This window comes from Ovis canadensis, chromosome 12 (assembly GCF_042477335.2).
Source record: "Ovis canadensis isolate MfBH-ARS-UI-01 breed Bighorn chromosome 12, ARS-UI_OviCan_v2, whole genome shotgun sequence".
Taxonomy (NCBI): Eukaryota; Metazoa; Chordata; class Mammalia; order Artiodactyla; family Bovidae; genus Ovis; species Ovis canadensis.
Window position 1 is genome coordinate 61,377,315 of NC_091256.1, and position 17,610 is coordinate 61,394,924.

The window sequence follows — 17,610 nt, forward strand, 5'->3', positions numbered from 1 at the left end:
CTTCTGACTGGTGTCCAGAGCCCAGGGCTGGGCTGTGGGCCGTGTCAGGTGTCCCACAGATGTGACAGGCCAAGTGCCATGGTCGACTCAGGAGAACCCTCTACCTTCTCCAGACCCACAGCTTTGCAGCCCCTTCTTTCCAGCCTGGGGACAGTGACACACACATGAATCTGGCTGGAGCATTTATTGGCTGCAGAACTGGAGTGGGGTGGACAGTAGTGGGTAGTAGGCTTCTGCCAGCAGGCCTCCCTTGGCCCCAGCGGCTTCTCCTACTGAACCAGCTTGAAGGACTCCCCAGTCATCATGCCATGAACTCTGAGAACAGAGGGACAGGTCAGTAGACCGACTGGCCTCTGGGCTCCCGGGGCCCATCCTCTGCTCACCCTCGTAGTCAAGGGTCCTGTCCCCATTCCCGTTGGCTTCCTTCATCATCTGCTCATTGAGGGGCTCACCTACGTTCATGAGCACGTACCTGCAGGGGCCCCCCTTCCACTGAGCAGCAGCCAGCAGGGCACCCACCTCCCCGGCCCCCTGCCCCACCCCCCGCCTGGCCTGGGCCCTACTTGAGCATGTCCCAGTCAATGTAGCCCTTGGCCTCCTTGTCAAAGATGCACAAGACTGTTCTCAGCTCGCCCTCTTGGTTCTGGGCCTTCTCCCAGCACACCCCCCATCAGGGCCAGGAAGTTGCCACAGCTGAAGAACCCTTTCTCTGTGGGGAGCAAGCGGCTGGTGAGGGTGGTGCACAGGGGACCCCTGCCTGCCCCGGCTGTCCCTGTCGACCTCACTAACTCTGTCCACATCCTTGGCCATGGAGGCCAACTTGCTCTTGGTGGAGTTGATGCCCAGGAGACTCGTGAGCCGCTCCAGCTCATCCGTCTTCACCTGCCCTTTGCCCTCCTAGTCAAACATCTCAGAGGCCCCCTTGTCATCCTTGATCTGCCCTGTGACAGGCACTCCGTCTGTGGGGACATGGGCCCAGGCTCAGCAAGGGCTCCTCCACCCTCAGTCCAGAAGAGGCTGAAGAGCGTGGGACATGAGGCCCACGGCGCTCAGCCCCAGCCCAGAACAGCCTTCAGACAAGGTGGCACAAGGGGCGGGTCTTGAAGGGAGAGCAGGACACCAGGGCCAGGGCTGGGGGTGAAGGAGCCAGGGCTGGGGCAGACCAGCCATGTGAGAGCAGTCGGGGCAGCAGTGGGTACCCAGTGGGACCGGGGGAGCACACCATGGACCAGTGTGGGAGAAGTCTTCCTGGGGGCGCAGAGTGAAAGCCCCAGCCTGCTCTGGCATCCCAGAGGATAGCCCAGCACCTGGCCACTGCATCTTCCACCACCATGGCAGCTTTCAGAAAGGGCTGCTCCGACCTGGCCCCCCAGAGCAAGGGCGGCCCCAGTGGCTGGCAGGGCCTGGCCTTGGGGAATCCGTGCTCTTGTCCAGATTCACTGAACTTCTTCCTCAGGTTCCCAGAGACCCTCACACCTTCGGGCACAGCCCCAGCTGATCCCCACGCCTAGAGGCCTGCCCACCCTTTCCTGCAGGCGCTGCCCCCAGTTCCCTCTGGACCACCCAGCCAGCCCACTGGGGCTCCACCAGGCACCCATAGCAGGCTTGCCATGTCTGTGCCAGCTGAGAGGCCCCTGCACAGTGGCACACAAGCTGCTGTGGGTAGAGTTCAAGAGGTGGAAGGGACAGCTGAGTTTTAGCAGGGCCCAGAAGCCCAAGGTCCCAGGGGTCCAAGATTCCAAGAGCCTTTTATGGCCAGGAGATCCTCTCAGCCCTGTTTTGGGACAGGTGGCCCTTCCCCATGTGGTCCATCATGGCCTGAGCAGCCCCTCACCCCAGAGCTCCCTCTGCGACCTTGGGTCCTAGTCAAGTCCCTCCTGGGCTGCAGCAAGCATGGACACTGTGCTCCAGGGCAGGTGAGGGGGCTATTCCCCTTTCCCCATGCAGCCCCCTTCCCCTCAGGCTGCAGTGGGGCTGTCATCACTTCTTGGTGACGGTTCTTGCTGATGGCCTCCCTGGCCAGGTGACTCCCTTGCATCCCCAAGGACCTGGGGCCCAGCATGGTACCAGCACTTTGCAGTCACCCTCTAAAGACAAGATCAATAAACAAATATATCTGGGACCCTCTCTGGCCACCCTGTCCAGAGGAGGCTGGGGGTCCAGAGTCCAAGGAGAAGACAACTGGCCATGAGCCAGGGGCAAGAGAGGGCAGGGCAGACAGGACCAGGGGGCCAGACTGGCCACAAAGAGGTCAAGCCAGGTTTCCCCTGGGCAGTCAGGGGCTATTCTCAGGGAAACCTGACCTCCCTCTCGCTCGGAACAGCAAAGCTGGCTCCCAGGGGAGCTCCGTGGCCAGGTTGTTTAGTAACAAGATGCCACAGCAGCGCACAGCCCTGCATGTGTGTGCTTGACCCTTAGACACACACACACTAGGACCTGGGGCAGTGGCTCCACCCCCCCGGACCTTGGGGCCCAGGTCCTCAGGCTCCCATCTAGGCAGTGACCTACTGGCCTGGCCATGGCACTCAGAGGTGTGTGGCTCCAAACTGGGGCTGAAGGGTCTCCTCCCGTCTCCCCTCCAGCTCCTGCCCCAGGAACAGTCACGGGCCCCCATTTCCCTTCACCACCTGCATGGCCCCCAGGGTCTCACAGGCAGACACACACCTGCCCTGGCCCTGTGACCACCTGACAAATCTGAGCAGGTGGGGTGTGTCCTGTCCCCTGCTGGCCTGGCTGGCCTGCCAGAGTATGGAAACCACAGGGACGCTGCCCGCTGAGGCCCAGGATAGCTGCTGAGGCTGCAAGATTTGTGCTGACGGGGACAAAATGGCTCCAGCAGGCTCCAGGCCAGCAGCCCTGGGCCGAGATGGAGAAGAAGCCGGCTCTGGCCCCCCTACCTTCGTCCTGCTGCTGCTGCTACTGCTAAGTGGCTTCAGTCGTGTCTGACTCTGTGAGACCCCATAGACAGCAGCCCACCAGGCTCCCCATCCCTGGGATTCTCCAGGCAAGAACACTGGAGTGGGTTGCCATTTCCTTCTCCAATGCATGAAAGTGAAAAGTGAAAGTGAGGTTGCTCAGTCGTGTCCGACTCTTCGCGACCCCATGGACTGCAGCCCACCAGGCTCCTCTGCCCATGGGATTTTCCAGGCAAGAGTACTGGAGTGGGGTGCCATTGCCTTCTCCACCTTCGTCCTAGCTGCTCCCCATTGTGGCTTCCAGCTGTGTGATGATGAGAAGGACTTTCCCACTGCTCCCTTCAAAAATTACCAAGCCATTTCAAGGAAACTGGTCCCATCTATATTTCCGGACCAGAGTGGGGATGCAACACAATGATGGTGGGAGTGGGGGGACAAGGGCCTGTAGAGAAAGAGGCCTGAGGGTCAGTTTTTGCACCCAATAGCCAGGCTGCAAGGCTAGGTGTTTTCCCAAACACTCATCTAGGTGTGACTGTTTTTTCATATATGTATTGATTACTGTGGTGAAATTCACCTAAAATATTACTCAAAAAAGAGAACTAACATATATTGATCATCTATTATGAACCACAGTCTTCCTGTTTGTTCTTTTTTGTATTATTTGTGGTACAAAACCTATAACATAAAATTAACCATCTTTACTTGTTTTGGGGGCTTCCCTCATAGCTCAGTCAGTAAAGAATCAGCCTGCAATGTGAGAGACCTTGGTTCGATCCCTGCGTAGGGAAGATCCCTTGGAGAAGGAAATGACAACCCACTCCAGTATTTTTGCCTGGCAAATCCTATGAACAGAGAAGCCTGGTGGGTTACAGTCCATGGGGTCACAAAGAGTCGGACACAACTGAGTGACTGAATCACCACACCATGGTTGTATCACTTAACTGCAAGTGTGCAGATCAGTAGCATGAACTACACTGGCCTTGTTAGGCAGCAGACCTCCAGGACCTTTTCACCTTCCCAAACCCAAATTTTGTCTCCACTAAACACTCACTCCCCATCCCACTCCCTGCATGACACCCACTCTCCTCCTTTCTGTGTGTGGATATGACCCATCTGGAGACCTGACATGAGACAGGATCTGTCCTTTTGTGTCTGGCTTGCTTCACCCAGCATCATGTCCTCTAGGTTCATGCATCTTTTCATGAAGGTAGCTCAGTCGTGTCCGACTCTTTGCAACCCCATGGACTGTAGCCTACCATGATCCTCCATCCGTGGGATTCTCCAGGCAAGAATACTGGAGTGGGTTGCCATTTCCTTAGCAGGTGTCAATATTTCCTTCTTAAGGTTGAGTAATGTTTCACTGGATGGGTTGAATGCATTTTGTTTATCCAACAATCCATGGACATTTAGGTTGCTTCCATCTCTTTGCTACTGTGAATACTTCTGCAGTGAACATGGGAGCCATGAGGGGTTTGTTCCAAAGTGATTAATGTTTAAATCTATAGATTTTAAGTAAAGCAGATGACCCTAATAATGTGGAAGGCCTTAAGGGAAAATCTGAGGTCTCAGGGAAGAAGGGACCCTCTGCACACCACCTCTGGCCTGGAGTTCCTCCTTGGGTCTCTAGGTATTTACTGAACAAGCCAAATGCACATGAACCAATTCCCTAAAATAAGTTGGTCTCCCTCCCTCCCTCCCACTGTCTCCCATTGGTCTGTTTCTTTGCAGAACCCTTACCAATTCAGTGACCAGGAGCGGGGACCCAGGAAGGCCAGAGCAGTGTGCTCCCTGTACCCAGGTGTCTGTGCACAGGTGCTGGGGCAGCTCCCCCACTTCAGGGCACACGGTGTGTTCTCTGGACAGAGCACATGGTGTGTGCTCTTCTCCAAAGAGAACAGTTACACTTGCACACTGAGAACCCAGGCCAGGGGAGGGGAAAGGCTGCGTGTGCAGCAGGGAGACCTCAGGCCCTCCCTCAGAGCCCCCTCCTCTCACATAGTGCAGACCAGTCACCTGCTCCCAGACAAGAGACCCACAGGTGCTGCCACCCCATCCCTCTGGGGTGGCCGCTGGTACAGACTTGGCTCACCAGAAACTGGTCCCACACGGGACTCTGAAGGGTGCTCACTCCAGAGCCTATGGCTGGCCCAAGGCTTCTTACAGGACAGCTGGACCTGACCTCTAACACAGAGCCTGCACCCCAGACCCCACCTCGGGATCAGCTTCTGGAGGACCAGGTTGCAACCAGATGAGCTTTGGAGATGAGTCCCTTGCTGCCCAGCCGCCACAAGGCGCTGGGAGTAGGGACTGTCTCTGCGGTAGGTCACATGGGACAGAGTGGGGGAAAGGCCCCATAACTGCAGCTGAGACAGCTGAGGACAAGTTAGGCCTGACGTAGGTGGATGAAGGGACCTGGTGGCCCTGCTGGCAGGAGGCAGGTGAGCACATCTAGGCCTGGGGGCTCCCTCTAGGGTCTGGAGCATAAGCTGGAGGTAGGGGGCACAGGGCTTCTCAGACCCCTCCACTCTTCCCCACAGCCTTGGCCTGAGCTTCACTCAGCCAGCCTGGGGCTGCTGCACTGGGGCTATCACCCTGGGCTCTGCTGAAGCCCCCAGCCTCCTCGCCCATGGGTGATAGCTGCACCGTGACAGTTTCCCCAGGTCCTGGTGGACTGAGCCCCCTGCTCAGCCCAGCTCTAGGAATGCCCTCTCCATCCCGTCTTACTTCCTTCACCCCCAAGGAAAGCCTGCCTCCCCTCTTCCTGAGCCCTTATCACACAGCCTGCTTGGGGGCCGCCCAGCCTGGACAAGGGGTGCCAAAGAAACCCCAAACCCAGACCATCAACCATAGATGGGAGAGGGATGCAAGCATAAGCCCAGTAGTGTTCAGGAAATGGCCAGTGCCAGTGACTGAGATTAAAATATAATGTAAAACACTTAGGATAACCACTAAAATGACAGAAATAGGTTGTGTGACTTCCACATCTGTGGAAGGAAAAAAGACTAAAGAAAATGTAATGTACCTCATAGAACACAGGCAGGGAGAAAGAAGCATAAGAAAGCAGTGTAATGGGAACTTCGCTGGTGGTCCAGTGGCTAGGACTGCACTCTCACTGTCAAGTGTCTGGGTTTGATCCCTGGTCAGGGAACTAAGATCCCCACACATCACAACCAAAAATAAAAATAAATAAGAGAAAGGCAGCATAGCTAGGAAGCAAGAAGTAACATAATAAAGGTAAACCCTGGTGGGGGCAAGGACGAGGAACTGGAGGAAGGCAGTCAATTATAAGAAAAGTAAAGTACTAGAGATGTACAGCATGATAAATGTAATCAATTTTCTGTATGTTATGTATGAAAGTTGTTAAGAGAGAAAATCCTAAGTTCTCATCACAAGGAAAAAAGCTTTCTTCTATTTCTTTAATTTCGTATCTATATGAGATGATGGATGCTCACTAAATTCACTGTGGCAACAGTTCATGAGGCTGTTGTTGTCCTGTCGCTCAGTTGTGTCCGACTCTGCTACCCCATGGACTGCAGCACACCAGGCTTCCCTGTCCTTCATTATCTTCCTGAGTTTGTTCAAACTCATGTCCACTGAGTAAATGATGCCAGCCACCGTCTCATCCTCTGTCACCTCCTTCTCCTCCTGCCCACAATCTTTCCCAGCACCAGGGTTTTTTCCAGTGAGTCAGCTCTTCACATCAGGTGGCCAAAGGATTGGAGCTTCAGCTTCAGCATCAGTCCTTCCAATGAATATTCAGGACTGATTTCCTTTAGGATTGTCTGGTTTGATCTCCTTGATCAAAGGGACAAGGGACACTTGTCCCTTGTCTCTTGTCCAAGGGACACTCAAGAGTCTTCTCTAGCACCACAGTTTGAAAGCATCAGTTCTTCGGTGCTCAGCTTCTTTATGGTCCAGCTCTCACATCCACACATAACTATTGGAAAAATCATAGCTTTGACTACACAGACGTTTGTTGACAAAATGTCTCTGCTTTTTAACACACTGTATAGGTTTGTCATTGCTTTTCTTCCAAGAAGCAAGTGTCTTTTCACCTTATGGCTGTAGTCAGAGTCTGCAGTGATTTTGGAGCCAAAGAAAATAAAGTCTGTCACGGATTTTATGTTCCCATTTTTTCTCCATCTATTTGCCATTAAGTGATGGGACCGGATGCCATGGTCTTCGTTTTTTGAATGCTGAGTTTTAAGCCAGCTTTTTCACTCTCCTCCTTTACTCTCATCAAGAGGCTCTTTGGTTTCTCCTTGCTTTCTGCCGTTAGGGTGGTGTCATCTTCATATCTGATGTATGTACATCAAATCATTATGCTGCACATCTTAAACTTACACAGTGCTGTATGTATGTCAATTATACTTCAATAAAATTGGAAGAATAAACAAAGTAAACCCAGCCACCTGACAGAGTTCCCAGGGGCCAAAGCTGGAAACATGGGCAAGAAAATAACCAAGTCATATCGGGTTATAACCACCAAAGTGTATGGTGAATACCATTGTGCCTCAGAGCCAACCATCAACAGAGAGAAGAGGCTGTCCACAGGATGGGAGAGGATACTAGCAAACCATACATCTGATATGGGATTAATACTCAGAAAATGCAAAGAATTATTATCACTCAACACAACAATAACCTAATTCAAACAATGGGCAAAGAGCCTGAACAGATCTTTCTCCAAAGGAGACAGACAGCCAACAAGCCCACGACAAGATGCTCAACATCCCTGATCATCAGGGAGCACAAATTAACAGCACAGCCAGATAGCACTTCACACCATCAGGACTGCTACTATCAAAAACCAGAAAACAAGACAGTGTTGGTGAGCACATAGAGAAACTGGAACCCTTGAGCACAGCTGGTGGGAATGTAGAATGGTGGAAGATCCTACAGAGGTGCCTCCAAAGAAAAGCAAACATAGAAGCTCCACGTGATGCAGCAATTCCATTTCTGGGCCTTTTCCCCCAAGAATCAAAAGCAGGGTCTCAAAGGTATTTGCATACCCATATTCATAGCAGCATTATTCCATTTAAAACAATCGCCTTTTAAGTGGCGATTGCCTACCTGGATAAAAAGTCCAGATGCTCCCTGTCCACAGACACAGTCTAATGAAAGGCCAGCCCCCGGGGCCTCCTAGCACCCTCTCTGCTGGGCGTGTCCCAGGAGCCCGAGCCCCTCTGCGCCCAGCACTCCACACTCTGGATGGGTCTGGGGTCATAACCTCAAGACATCCTTTCCTGGAAACCCTGCTTTGCTCTAAAATTCCATCATTTGTTGATCCACAAAGAAATCACAGCACAAAAGATCAGTCTCAAACTGACCACCTTCTCTGACTGCCGATTTCCACCCATTATCTTTTAAAAAATATTTATTTATTTGGCTGCACTGGGTCTTTTTTGCGGCATTCGGGACCGTTTTAGTTGCAGCATGCGAACTCTTGGTTATGGCATGTGGGTTCTAGTTCCCTGACCAGAGATTGAACCGGGGCCCCCTGCATTGGGAGCTTGGAGTCTTAGGCACTGGACCACCAGGGAAGTCCCTCCACCAATTTCTAAGACCAGAGGAGGAAATTCTCTGGTGGTTGGGCAGTTAATAAGACTCTGTTCTTCCACTGCAGGAGATGAGGGTTCGATCCCTGGTCGGGGAACTAAGATCCCACAAGTCCAGGGAGCGGCCAAAAAATACCGAAACAAAACAGAAACACAGGAAACCGTTAAGAGCTGAAAGGGCTTGTTTCCGCGAAGAGCGGGAGGGGCGCGCTGAGAGATAATAGCCCCGAAAACTAAGGACGGTTTTAGCAAAATCACAGGCGGATCTGGAAACAGGTTAAGTGGCCCTCCCGAGTTCTTCGTGGGAAATGCTAAACCACCAGCCCACTCTGGAGGGCGGAGTCCGGAGGAGAGTCGCTCAAGCCCGCTCCCGACACTCCTCCCTGTAGTTGCCCGGTCCTCGGCCCCGCCCGGGCCCCTCTCCCGGCCCCGCCCCCGACACTCGGCTCCGCCCCGCCCCTCGTTCCTCCACTAGGCCCCGCCCCGGCCCTTCCACCGGACCCGCCCCATCCCCGGCCCGGAAGCTGCGCCTGGGGCGTCCACTCCGCGCGTGTGCACCAGGCGGCGCTCGCGAGCCGCGCGAAGCCTGGACTGGGCGTGCCGCTGGGCGGGCACCGGCGTTTGAGGGCGGCCCTCCTGGGTTTGGAGCTGGGCGGGGTCGCCTTGCCCGGCCTCCGGCCGGCCTCTCTCCATCCCTCCTTTCAAAACCCTGCACTCGAAGACTCATTCTTCGATTCCCTCAATTGTGAGCACAAAGACAGGCATAAGTACAACCCAGCTTGTGGCAGGTCGGGGGAGGGGGGAGGTCAGAGTGCCGACTGCAGAAATGGAGCCACCGCTCACCACCTTTACTCAAGGGCAGGGGGTGGGCCCTGGACCGTGTGGTCCAGAGAGCCTAGCCAAGCCGTGCTCGGGAGCTGGGGCCCACTGCTCAGCTCAGCCACCAGGTGACCCGGTGTGGCCGGCCTCTGCTTTCCCCAGGCTCCGGGGGCTCCCAGCTAACCTTGACAGCCCTGTGTCCTCTCCCCTGAGGGCTCAGGGCGCTCCAACGTTCTGAGGGCTCTTCCTTGTCCTCTTGAGTCAATGGAAAGAGCCTCAGACCTCTCTGGTTCCAGGGGGCCCAGCGGCCAGAGGGCAGCAGGAGCCTGGAGGTCTGTCCCACACGGAGGGGATGCTGATGCTGTTGCCCACAGAGCCTGGGGCAACACCCATGAGGGCAGCACCCATCAGCCTTGGCAGACAAGGGTCCCCCCCGCCAAGGGTGAGGCTTGCATGGCCCTGTCCTCAGCAGTGCCCCTGGTGGTGCCCAATGGGGATGACCCACCACCCCTTGCACTTGCATTCTCTCTGGGGCTTCATCTCCATGGTCTGTCTCAGAGGGAGTGTCCACCCAATGCAAGGCCTTACCCCTATGGCCACCAGGGGCTCCTGTAGGGACAATAGGACAAGACAGGCAAGTCCTTAGAAGTGATCCTCAGGCTGAGCCACCCCCTGGCACCCCAGAGCAGGCCTGGGCATGAGCACCAGGCATCTGCCCAGGGGAACATGGCAGGAGCCTGGCAGGTCCCAGATGGACGTCACTGCGAGAGCTCCAGGGCCCTGGCTCCAGGCAGCGCTACCACCCCCGATGTGCCATGCAGGCCTGCTGGTTTCCAAAACACCCAGTGCCTGCAGGCCTGGCCGCCCCAGGAGGGCCAGCCCAGGGGGCCAGCATGTGCTCCATGCTTAGCCTTCACTCCTACGGCCTGGGGTCCCAGCCCACCACTTCCTCTTTCTTCTCCCTGGGTCCCATGCCTGCCAGCCTCCAAGACCACCTCCCTGGGACTCTGCCAAGCTCCAGGGTCCCTGGCCTCACACCTGCCTCTCATTGCCCCTTGCAGGCACAGCTTGCATCACCTCCCAGGTGACCAGTGGGCTGGCCTCAGGGACAGGATTCTTGACAAACAGCCCTCAGGCCCCAAAGGCCCTCCTAAAGGGAGGAGAGCCGCATCCTCAGGATGAAGAGCCCTCTGCTGAGGACCGTAGGGCTGAGGCTCCGGGGGCCTGGATGGCCCTGCAGGGGTCAGATGTCATCTCCCTCCCCCATGCCTGCCCCCGAACACATGCAGTGGTGCCCAGCCTAAGTGTAACGTGCCCTCCTGACTAGGAGCAGAGCCTGGTGGTGGAGGGCAGATGAGGGTGAAGAGTACAGCACCCAGCAAACACCCCCACACTTGCTGTCCAGCTTTCCACTTGCTGCCCACCCCCACTTGCTGGCCCAGGCCACGTCGAACTGCATCGAACACCCCCCAGCTACCCCGGAGCCTACCTCTGCCTCAGAAGGTGGCCTTGGGTCTCTGGGTGCTGGGGCTGCCCCTGGGTCCTAGCAAGCTCTCCCTGGGCAGTTCCATTGGCCTCCCAGGCTGGACTCATGCCAGGGGTGAGGGGCAGCTGGCCCAGGGAGGGGGATGGGAAGGGGAGGAAGTGGAGACCAGAGAGGGGTAGTCCTGCTCCAGGCTGAACAGGGTCCCCAGGTGCCCCGTGGGAGTAAGGGGGCCTCCAGAGAGCCCCTGCCCGTGCGGCCAATGGCTGGCTGTGCTGCCTTTACCCCTGCCAGCTCCAGGCCCTGCTCAGACTGCGCAGGGATCTCCGCTGCCCAGGGAAAGCCCTGAACTGGTGAATATGGAGCTGCTGCCAAGAAGTAGAAGAGGGCAGTGTGGGGGCGGGGCAAGTGACAAGAAGGGCCCCTGCCTTCCTTCTGAGGTGCCCCCAGGCCCAGGATTCATGGCCTCTCCCTTGACTATAGCTCTGTCCTGGCTCCTGGCTGTGTTCACACATATCCCCCTAGGCCAGCTCTGGACCCTGGAGCTCCCATGGGACCCCACCCCATGCTGGTCCCTGCTGCCCTGACCACATAAATCTTGTCTGCAAAGTTCCCGCCTCTCTCTGGGATTCTCCTACTTCTCTTCTTCCTACTCTCCCCTTGGGGGGCATTGGCAGCCCCAGACATCCTTGGCTACCTCGACTCCTCCATGGCCCCTCAGTGGCCTGTGCATGGCTCTCCAAACCCACTGCAGGCCTGCTTCTCAGCCAACATCTTCAGCATCTCAGGCTGAAAAGGCCCAGGGCACAGCACTCCTCCCTTCTGGCCCACCAGGACTGCCCACCCAATTGCCCCTCATCCTCTCAGCTCACTGTCCAGCCGTGAAGACAGACACCCTAGTGTCACCCCGACTCCTCTGTGCCCCCATCCTTGAACAAGCCACATCACTCCAGACTTGGCCCTGTCCAGCTTTCCCAGACCACTGTGCTGCCCGCTTCAGGCTCACCTGCCCCACAATAGCTGTGGGGGTGCACCACTGCTCAGAATCCCCTGGTGGTCCTCATCTCCCAACAGGACCTGCCCTCCTCACTACCACAGGACCTGAGCAAGCTGACCACTGCCCAGGGCAAAAGGACTGAGCTACCATCATGGCCTCCTCCCAGAGCATATATTTTTAAGAAGCATTGGAAAAGGAAATGGCAACCCACTCCAGTGTTCTTGCCTGGAGAATCCCAGGGACAGGGGAGCCTGGTGGGCTGCTGTCTATGGGGTCGCACAGAGTCGGACCCGACTGAAGTGACTTAGCAGCAGCAGCAGCAGCTGATAAATGCCAATGGTCCTTTTTTTTTTTTTTTTTTTTTTTTGCCACTGAGGAAAAGCCACTCCTCAAATTCATACAGAATTGCACGGGACCCTGAGTAGCCAAAATGATCTTTAAAAAGAAGACCAGAGTTGGAGATCTCAAACTCCCAAACTTAAAACTTATTACAAAGCTACAGTGATCTTAACAATGTGGTACTGCTATAAAGACAGACATATAGACCAATGAAATAGGACAGAGAGCCCAGAAATAAACCCTCACATGTTTAGTCAAATGGTTTTTGACATGGACGTCAAGGTCATCAAATGGGGAAAAGACAGCTTTTCAACAAATGGTGCTGGGAAAACTGAATATTCACAAGAAAAAGAATGAATTTCAGAACTTCGCTAGTGGTCCAGTGGTTAAGACTCTGTGCTTCCAGTGCAGGGATTATGGGTCTGATCCCTGGTCAGAGAAGTAAGACCCCACATGCTGAGCAGCAAGGCCAAAAAAAGGGAAAGAATAAGAATGAATTTGAACCCCTACCTCACACCATATACAAAAATTAACTCAAAGTGGATGAGACCTAAACTTAAGGGTCAAAACTATAAAATTCTTAGAAGAAAACATAGGAATAGATCTTCATTAACTTATTTTTGGCAATGGTTTCTTGTGTTTCAAAAACACAAGCAAAAAAGGAAAACAATAAATTGGACTTCAGCAAAACTAAAAACTTTTGTGCATAAAGGACATTACCAATACAGTGAAAAAAACAATTGACAGAATGGGAAAAAATATTTGCAAAATTACATATTTTGTATCCCTAATAAGGATCTCATGTCCAGAATATACAGAGAACGCATGCAACTCAACAACAAGCACAACAAAAAACAAGTTTAAAAAAGGGTAAAGGACTTAAATAGATATTTCTCCAAAGAAGACATTCAAATGGCCAGTTAGCACATTCAAAAGATGCTCGTCCCTAGTCACAAAGGAAATGCAAATCAAACCACAGTGAGATATCACTTCACACCATCTAGAATGGCTAGAATCAAAAAGGCATATAGTAACAAGTCTTGATGTGGACGTGGAGTGGTCACAGCCCTTGTGCACTTCCGGTGGAAATGTAATATAGCTCAGCTGCTGTGGAAAGCCATTCGGTGGCTAAATATAGAGTTACTGAATGACCCTACAATCCCACTCCCAGGTAAACACCCAAGAGAACTGGGAACAGGTGTTCAAACAAAAATGTGTACACGAATGTTCACAGCAGTGCTATTCACCACAACCAGAAGCAGGAAACAGCCCAAATGGCCACCAGCGGATGACTGGGATATACAGAGGGCGATGTGTCCACCCAGTGGGTCATGCAGCCATCAAAAGGAATGAAGCACCAACACCTGCTCCAACATGGATGATCCTTGAGAACACAGCACTCGGTGAGAGAAGCCAGACACAGAAGGACACACGTTGTGTGAATGCTGTATGATTCCACTTGTGTGAAGTGTTAATACATAGAACAGGCAAATCCATGGAGACAGGAGACTTGTGGTTGTGGGGGACTGGGGGGAGGGCACAGGGAGGGACTGCTTAATGGGGGTCTTCACCTCCTGAGGTGAAGACCATGTTCTCTAAATGGATGCACGGGGTGGCTGCACAATGAGGAACCTGCTAAATGAACTGAACTGTGTATATCAGAAGAGTTTAGTGCATACTAATCCTGGAACGGTACAGAGAACATTAGCATGACCCCTGGGCAAGGGTGACATGCAAATTAGAAACACGTTCCTTATTTTTTAAAAAAGGGGGTTTAATGGTAAATTTCACATTAAGTGTGTTCTATCAGGATTCAAAACCAAAGTAGCTCATGAGGCAGAACCTCTCTGGGGGAACTTTGAGTCCCCAGGAGCTCCTGAGGCATCTCCCTTCTGACAGGAATGTGGTCTGCCCTGCAAGAGGGACTTCCTGGTAGAGACCCCTCCCCGAGCTGGGGAGCCAGAGTGGAAACCCTGGCTTCTGGCCATGGGCTGGGTCTCTGCTCCCTCTCATGGAGGGGCAGCATGGTGGGGGTCTTCTGTTGGAAAGGACAGTCCCTCCAGGGCAGGACCTGAGACAAGGCTGTGGGGCAGTCAGGACAGTGACTAGGGTGTAGGCCCAGAGGGTAAGGCCCTTCTTGCCAGGCATCGGGTGCAAAGCTCTACCACTGTGTCAATCCTGGGGTGGGCTGGCAGATGTGGTATGGCACTTGGGGATGAGATATGGCAGGTAACATGGTGTGGCCAGTGTTGTGTGGCATGATGTGGCATGGAGCCCTGTCCATGGTCATGGGGTCTGGGGGGGCAGGGCAGCCCTGGGCCCGTGTGGCCTTGAGGATTTCCTGTCCCTTCCCCTCTGCTCAGTGGCTGCCCGCCTGCTGGAAGAGGCCCTGCATGGCTTCTCTGGATCATGTGACTTCAGGATGGGGTGAGAGGGCCCTGTGGAGTACGGGGTCACAGGCGTCCTCGGGCTTGAACTGGTGCCGCAGGTGCAAGCTGTTTACCTGGCAGGTGCTGGCGGAGCTGAGTCCCAGGGCACCACCTGCGGGGAGAGGAATCCCAGAACAGCTGGGCACCCTCCCCCAGGCAGGGCCTGGCAGAGGGAGGCGAGGGGAGCTGGAGACAGGGCGAACCTGGTGGTCCTGACAGCAGACTCCCACTTCCCCGGACTGGTTTCCCCTGCCACCACCCCCTGCGCTCCTGTCTGCAGCAGGAACTGGGAGCCAGGCAGTCTGTGGGCCGCTCCCCTCTAGGGGCAGTCAAGCTTGGGCTTGAGCCAGGGACGGCCCACCTGGGTATGTGCTGCCAGGCCAGCTAGGGGCCTGTCCCAGCTTCTCGGCCTCAGGGACCCCTCTCTGAACCTGGCCAGGCCTCTAGATGGCACCTGAGGACAGGAGGCTTGCCAGGCTGGGAAGAAGGGTGGGGGCCCGGAAGGAGTCAGGGGGCTCAGAGCCCTAAGCAATCTCTGGGGCAGAGGCTGCCTCTGAGCCACCACACCTCCTCACCGCGCTCGGGCCTCCCCGTCCACTAGGCTCCCGTGGCCTACCCTCCCACACTGGACACTGAGGTCTCCTTCTCCTCTCACCTCTCTGGCGCCTGTCTGGGCTCCCCTCTCTCATCTGTTTGGGTGTCGGGGCCTGTGTGTGCTCCACTCCAACCCTGGGGCTCTTTCAGGATCTCACAGTCTCTGCTTCAACCCCTGGTTTGAATTCTTCTCTCCTGGTTTCAGAATTCCCATCCTGGCCCAGAGTGTGCTAAGGCATTTCTGGCAACTGCGGTCCAGGGCTGGGCGGGTGACTGCCCAGCCTTCTGCAGGCAGCTGGGGAAGCTCCAGTGCAGAAGAATCGAGGCCTCCCTGCTAAGAGCGCCGCCCAGACCGGAGAGGAAACAGGACTGGGGGCTGGGCCGGCAGGAGCACACCCTTGATGCCTGCCAGGGAGGCCCTGGAGATAGCTTCGGGGGTGTGGGGGCTGGGGAGGCCGAGCAGGGGAGGTGAGAGCCTGTCCAGCCTGTCCCTCCAGGCTCTGCCCCCAGCATCCGGTTTTAGGATGGAGCAGGCCAGAGGCTGGGGCTGCCTGGCCTCTGCCAGGAGGAGCCGGAACCTGGGCTTTTGTGGGCCTTGAACCCGCCCGCCCTCCCATGATGGCTTGGTTGATGAGTGTCTCAGCTATTGCCCAAACCCTGCTTTTTTCCCTGTGTTTTCCCCTGTCCACCAGCCCTCCACCTCCTGGTGACAGCATTCGCTTTTTCTCGGTGTGCATGTTGTCCCAAGAGGACCAGGGGCCCTCCATCCCCTGCCTCCAGGGCCATATGAAATCTGAGTGAGGCCTTTCAGGGCCTTTCTGGGGTCCATGCAGTGGCATTGCAGAGCCTCTGGAGCACATGGCTGCTTAGCTGGGTGGTGGGGAGGCAGCCCCAGCAGACATCCCCACTTCAAGCAGGAGGCCCTGCTCTGGAGATGGAGCCCAGCAGGAGTCTCCCTGAGCCTAGCTGAGCTTGAAGCTCAGGGTCTGAGCCTCTTTCCAGATAAGCTATTTGAGCTTCTGCCTCTTCCTACCCTGAGTCCTGGCTGATCCAACTCTCGCATGTGTTGTTTGCATACCTGTGGGTGCACACATTTCTGGGGGGATGTGTGGGGATTATACCCCCACTCATGGTTGCATCTTGCTTCCTGAGTATTCAACCAAAGACAACTCCCTCCTCAAATGATACTGAAGAGCCCCTTGTGAGGTTTGCTGTGGCCCCAGAGCCATCTGTGGGGCCAGGATTTCCAACCCCACAAGCACAGTCCCAGGTTGACTGGATGCAGCTGCTATGGAGACAACCAAGGAGGAGGGTGGGCTCTCCTGTTCTACTTCCCCAGGGAAGGCAGCATGGGCATCTGCTGGAGCTGATGGTCTGCACTGCCCCTGGGTCTCAGCCCCCCAGGACAGCCCCCTCTGGGAGTGGCAAGAAGGCCACTGGTGCCTTCCCTAGGGTGTCTGCTCCAGAACTTGGAAGGGGGCATGCCTCTGAGATGCAGTTGTCCAGCCAAGAGCAAGCCACCCACACCCGTGGTGCCCCCCTCCAGGCGGCATTTCCCAATTCCCCACTGCCCCCCCATGTTTTGGTGCCCCCACCAAGGATGTCTGGTGTTTTAGCAAAGGGAGTTGATGAGGAGGGTCCCAGGCTCAGAGGTCAGGTCACAAGAGGCAAAGAGAAGGGGCAAGTCCTGCCCTGGGAGAGGAAGGCACTGCTTCCACTGCCCAGGAGAAGGGTCCAGGGGTGCTCCAAGATCTGCTGGCAGCCAAAGGGCAATGACCAGCCCTTCCCCAAGGCCGATGAGGTGCAATCAGCCCACCATGTCAGCCTTCTGGGTGCACTGCCCATGACCTGGTCCATCCTATGCCCACCTTGGGCCTCAACCCTTCCCTGGGGCCTTGGCACTCATGCGGCTCACTCCCTGTCTGTCTGTTGTTGGGTCTGCTTGACTGTCCCTTCCCACCATCCACCCCACATAAAACTGCCCCCTACTCTCTGCACACCCTTCTGTAGACCCATCCCACATCAGGCCATCCTGGCACCCAGTGGGCGCTCCCCTCGGTGAGTTCAGCTAGAGAGGGGCGGGAGCTGCCTTCCCACCTGACCCTGTTCTGCTAGCAGCCCCCACCTCTGCACACCAGCAGGATCTAATTAGGCTTCTTCTGGATTACCTACATTCCACCCCCCTCCCCCTACAGCCTGTCCTCATCTTCTGTCTTCCAGAGCTGGGAGGCAGGGTCAGGCCCCAGCTTGCTTACTGGAGGACAAGACAGACCCAGTGGGAGATGCCCCTGCAGCCCTGGACCTGCAAAGCCAGGCTTGGAGCTGGGCCCCCGCCCCACCAGGGGCAGTCTGGTCGTGTGCACGGATTGTTTGAATAATTTAGATTTTAAAAGACCTACTTTCCTGTCAGACCATTTCCTGCTGGAGAGCAGATGGGGCCAGGGCATCGAATTATGCATTCGTGCTCCCCAGGTTT

General features: G+C 55.4%; 1 protein-coding gene and 1 non-coding gene across 2 annotated transcripts; one reads left to right on the plus strand and one right to left on the minus strand.

Annotated features, from left to right (window-relative positions):
• Positions 1-269: 269 nt before the first annotated feature.
• CALML6 (calmodulin like 6) lies at positions 270-9,166 on the minus strand. Its single transcript, XM_069544384.1, is given in 6 exon segments — positions 270-313; positions 384-472; positions 564-667; positions 669-709; positions 786-959; positions 9,004-9,166. Coding segments are annotated over 6 exon segments (615 nt in total).
• Positions 9,167-13,768: 4,602 nt separating this feature from the next.
• Positions 13,769-13,872, plus strand: LOC138416746 (U6 spliceosomal RNA). The gene has a single exon (XR_011247859.1). It is a non-coding gene; the product is annotated as a U6 spliceosomal RNA (small nuclear RNA).
• Positions 13,873-17,610: the final 3,738 nt, after the last annotated feature.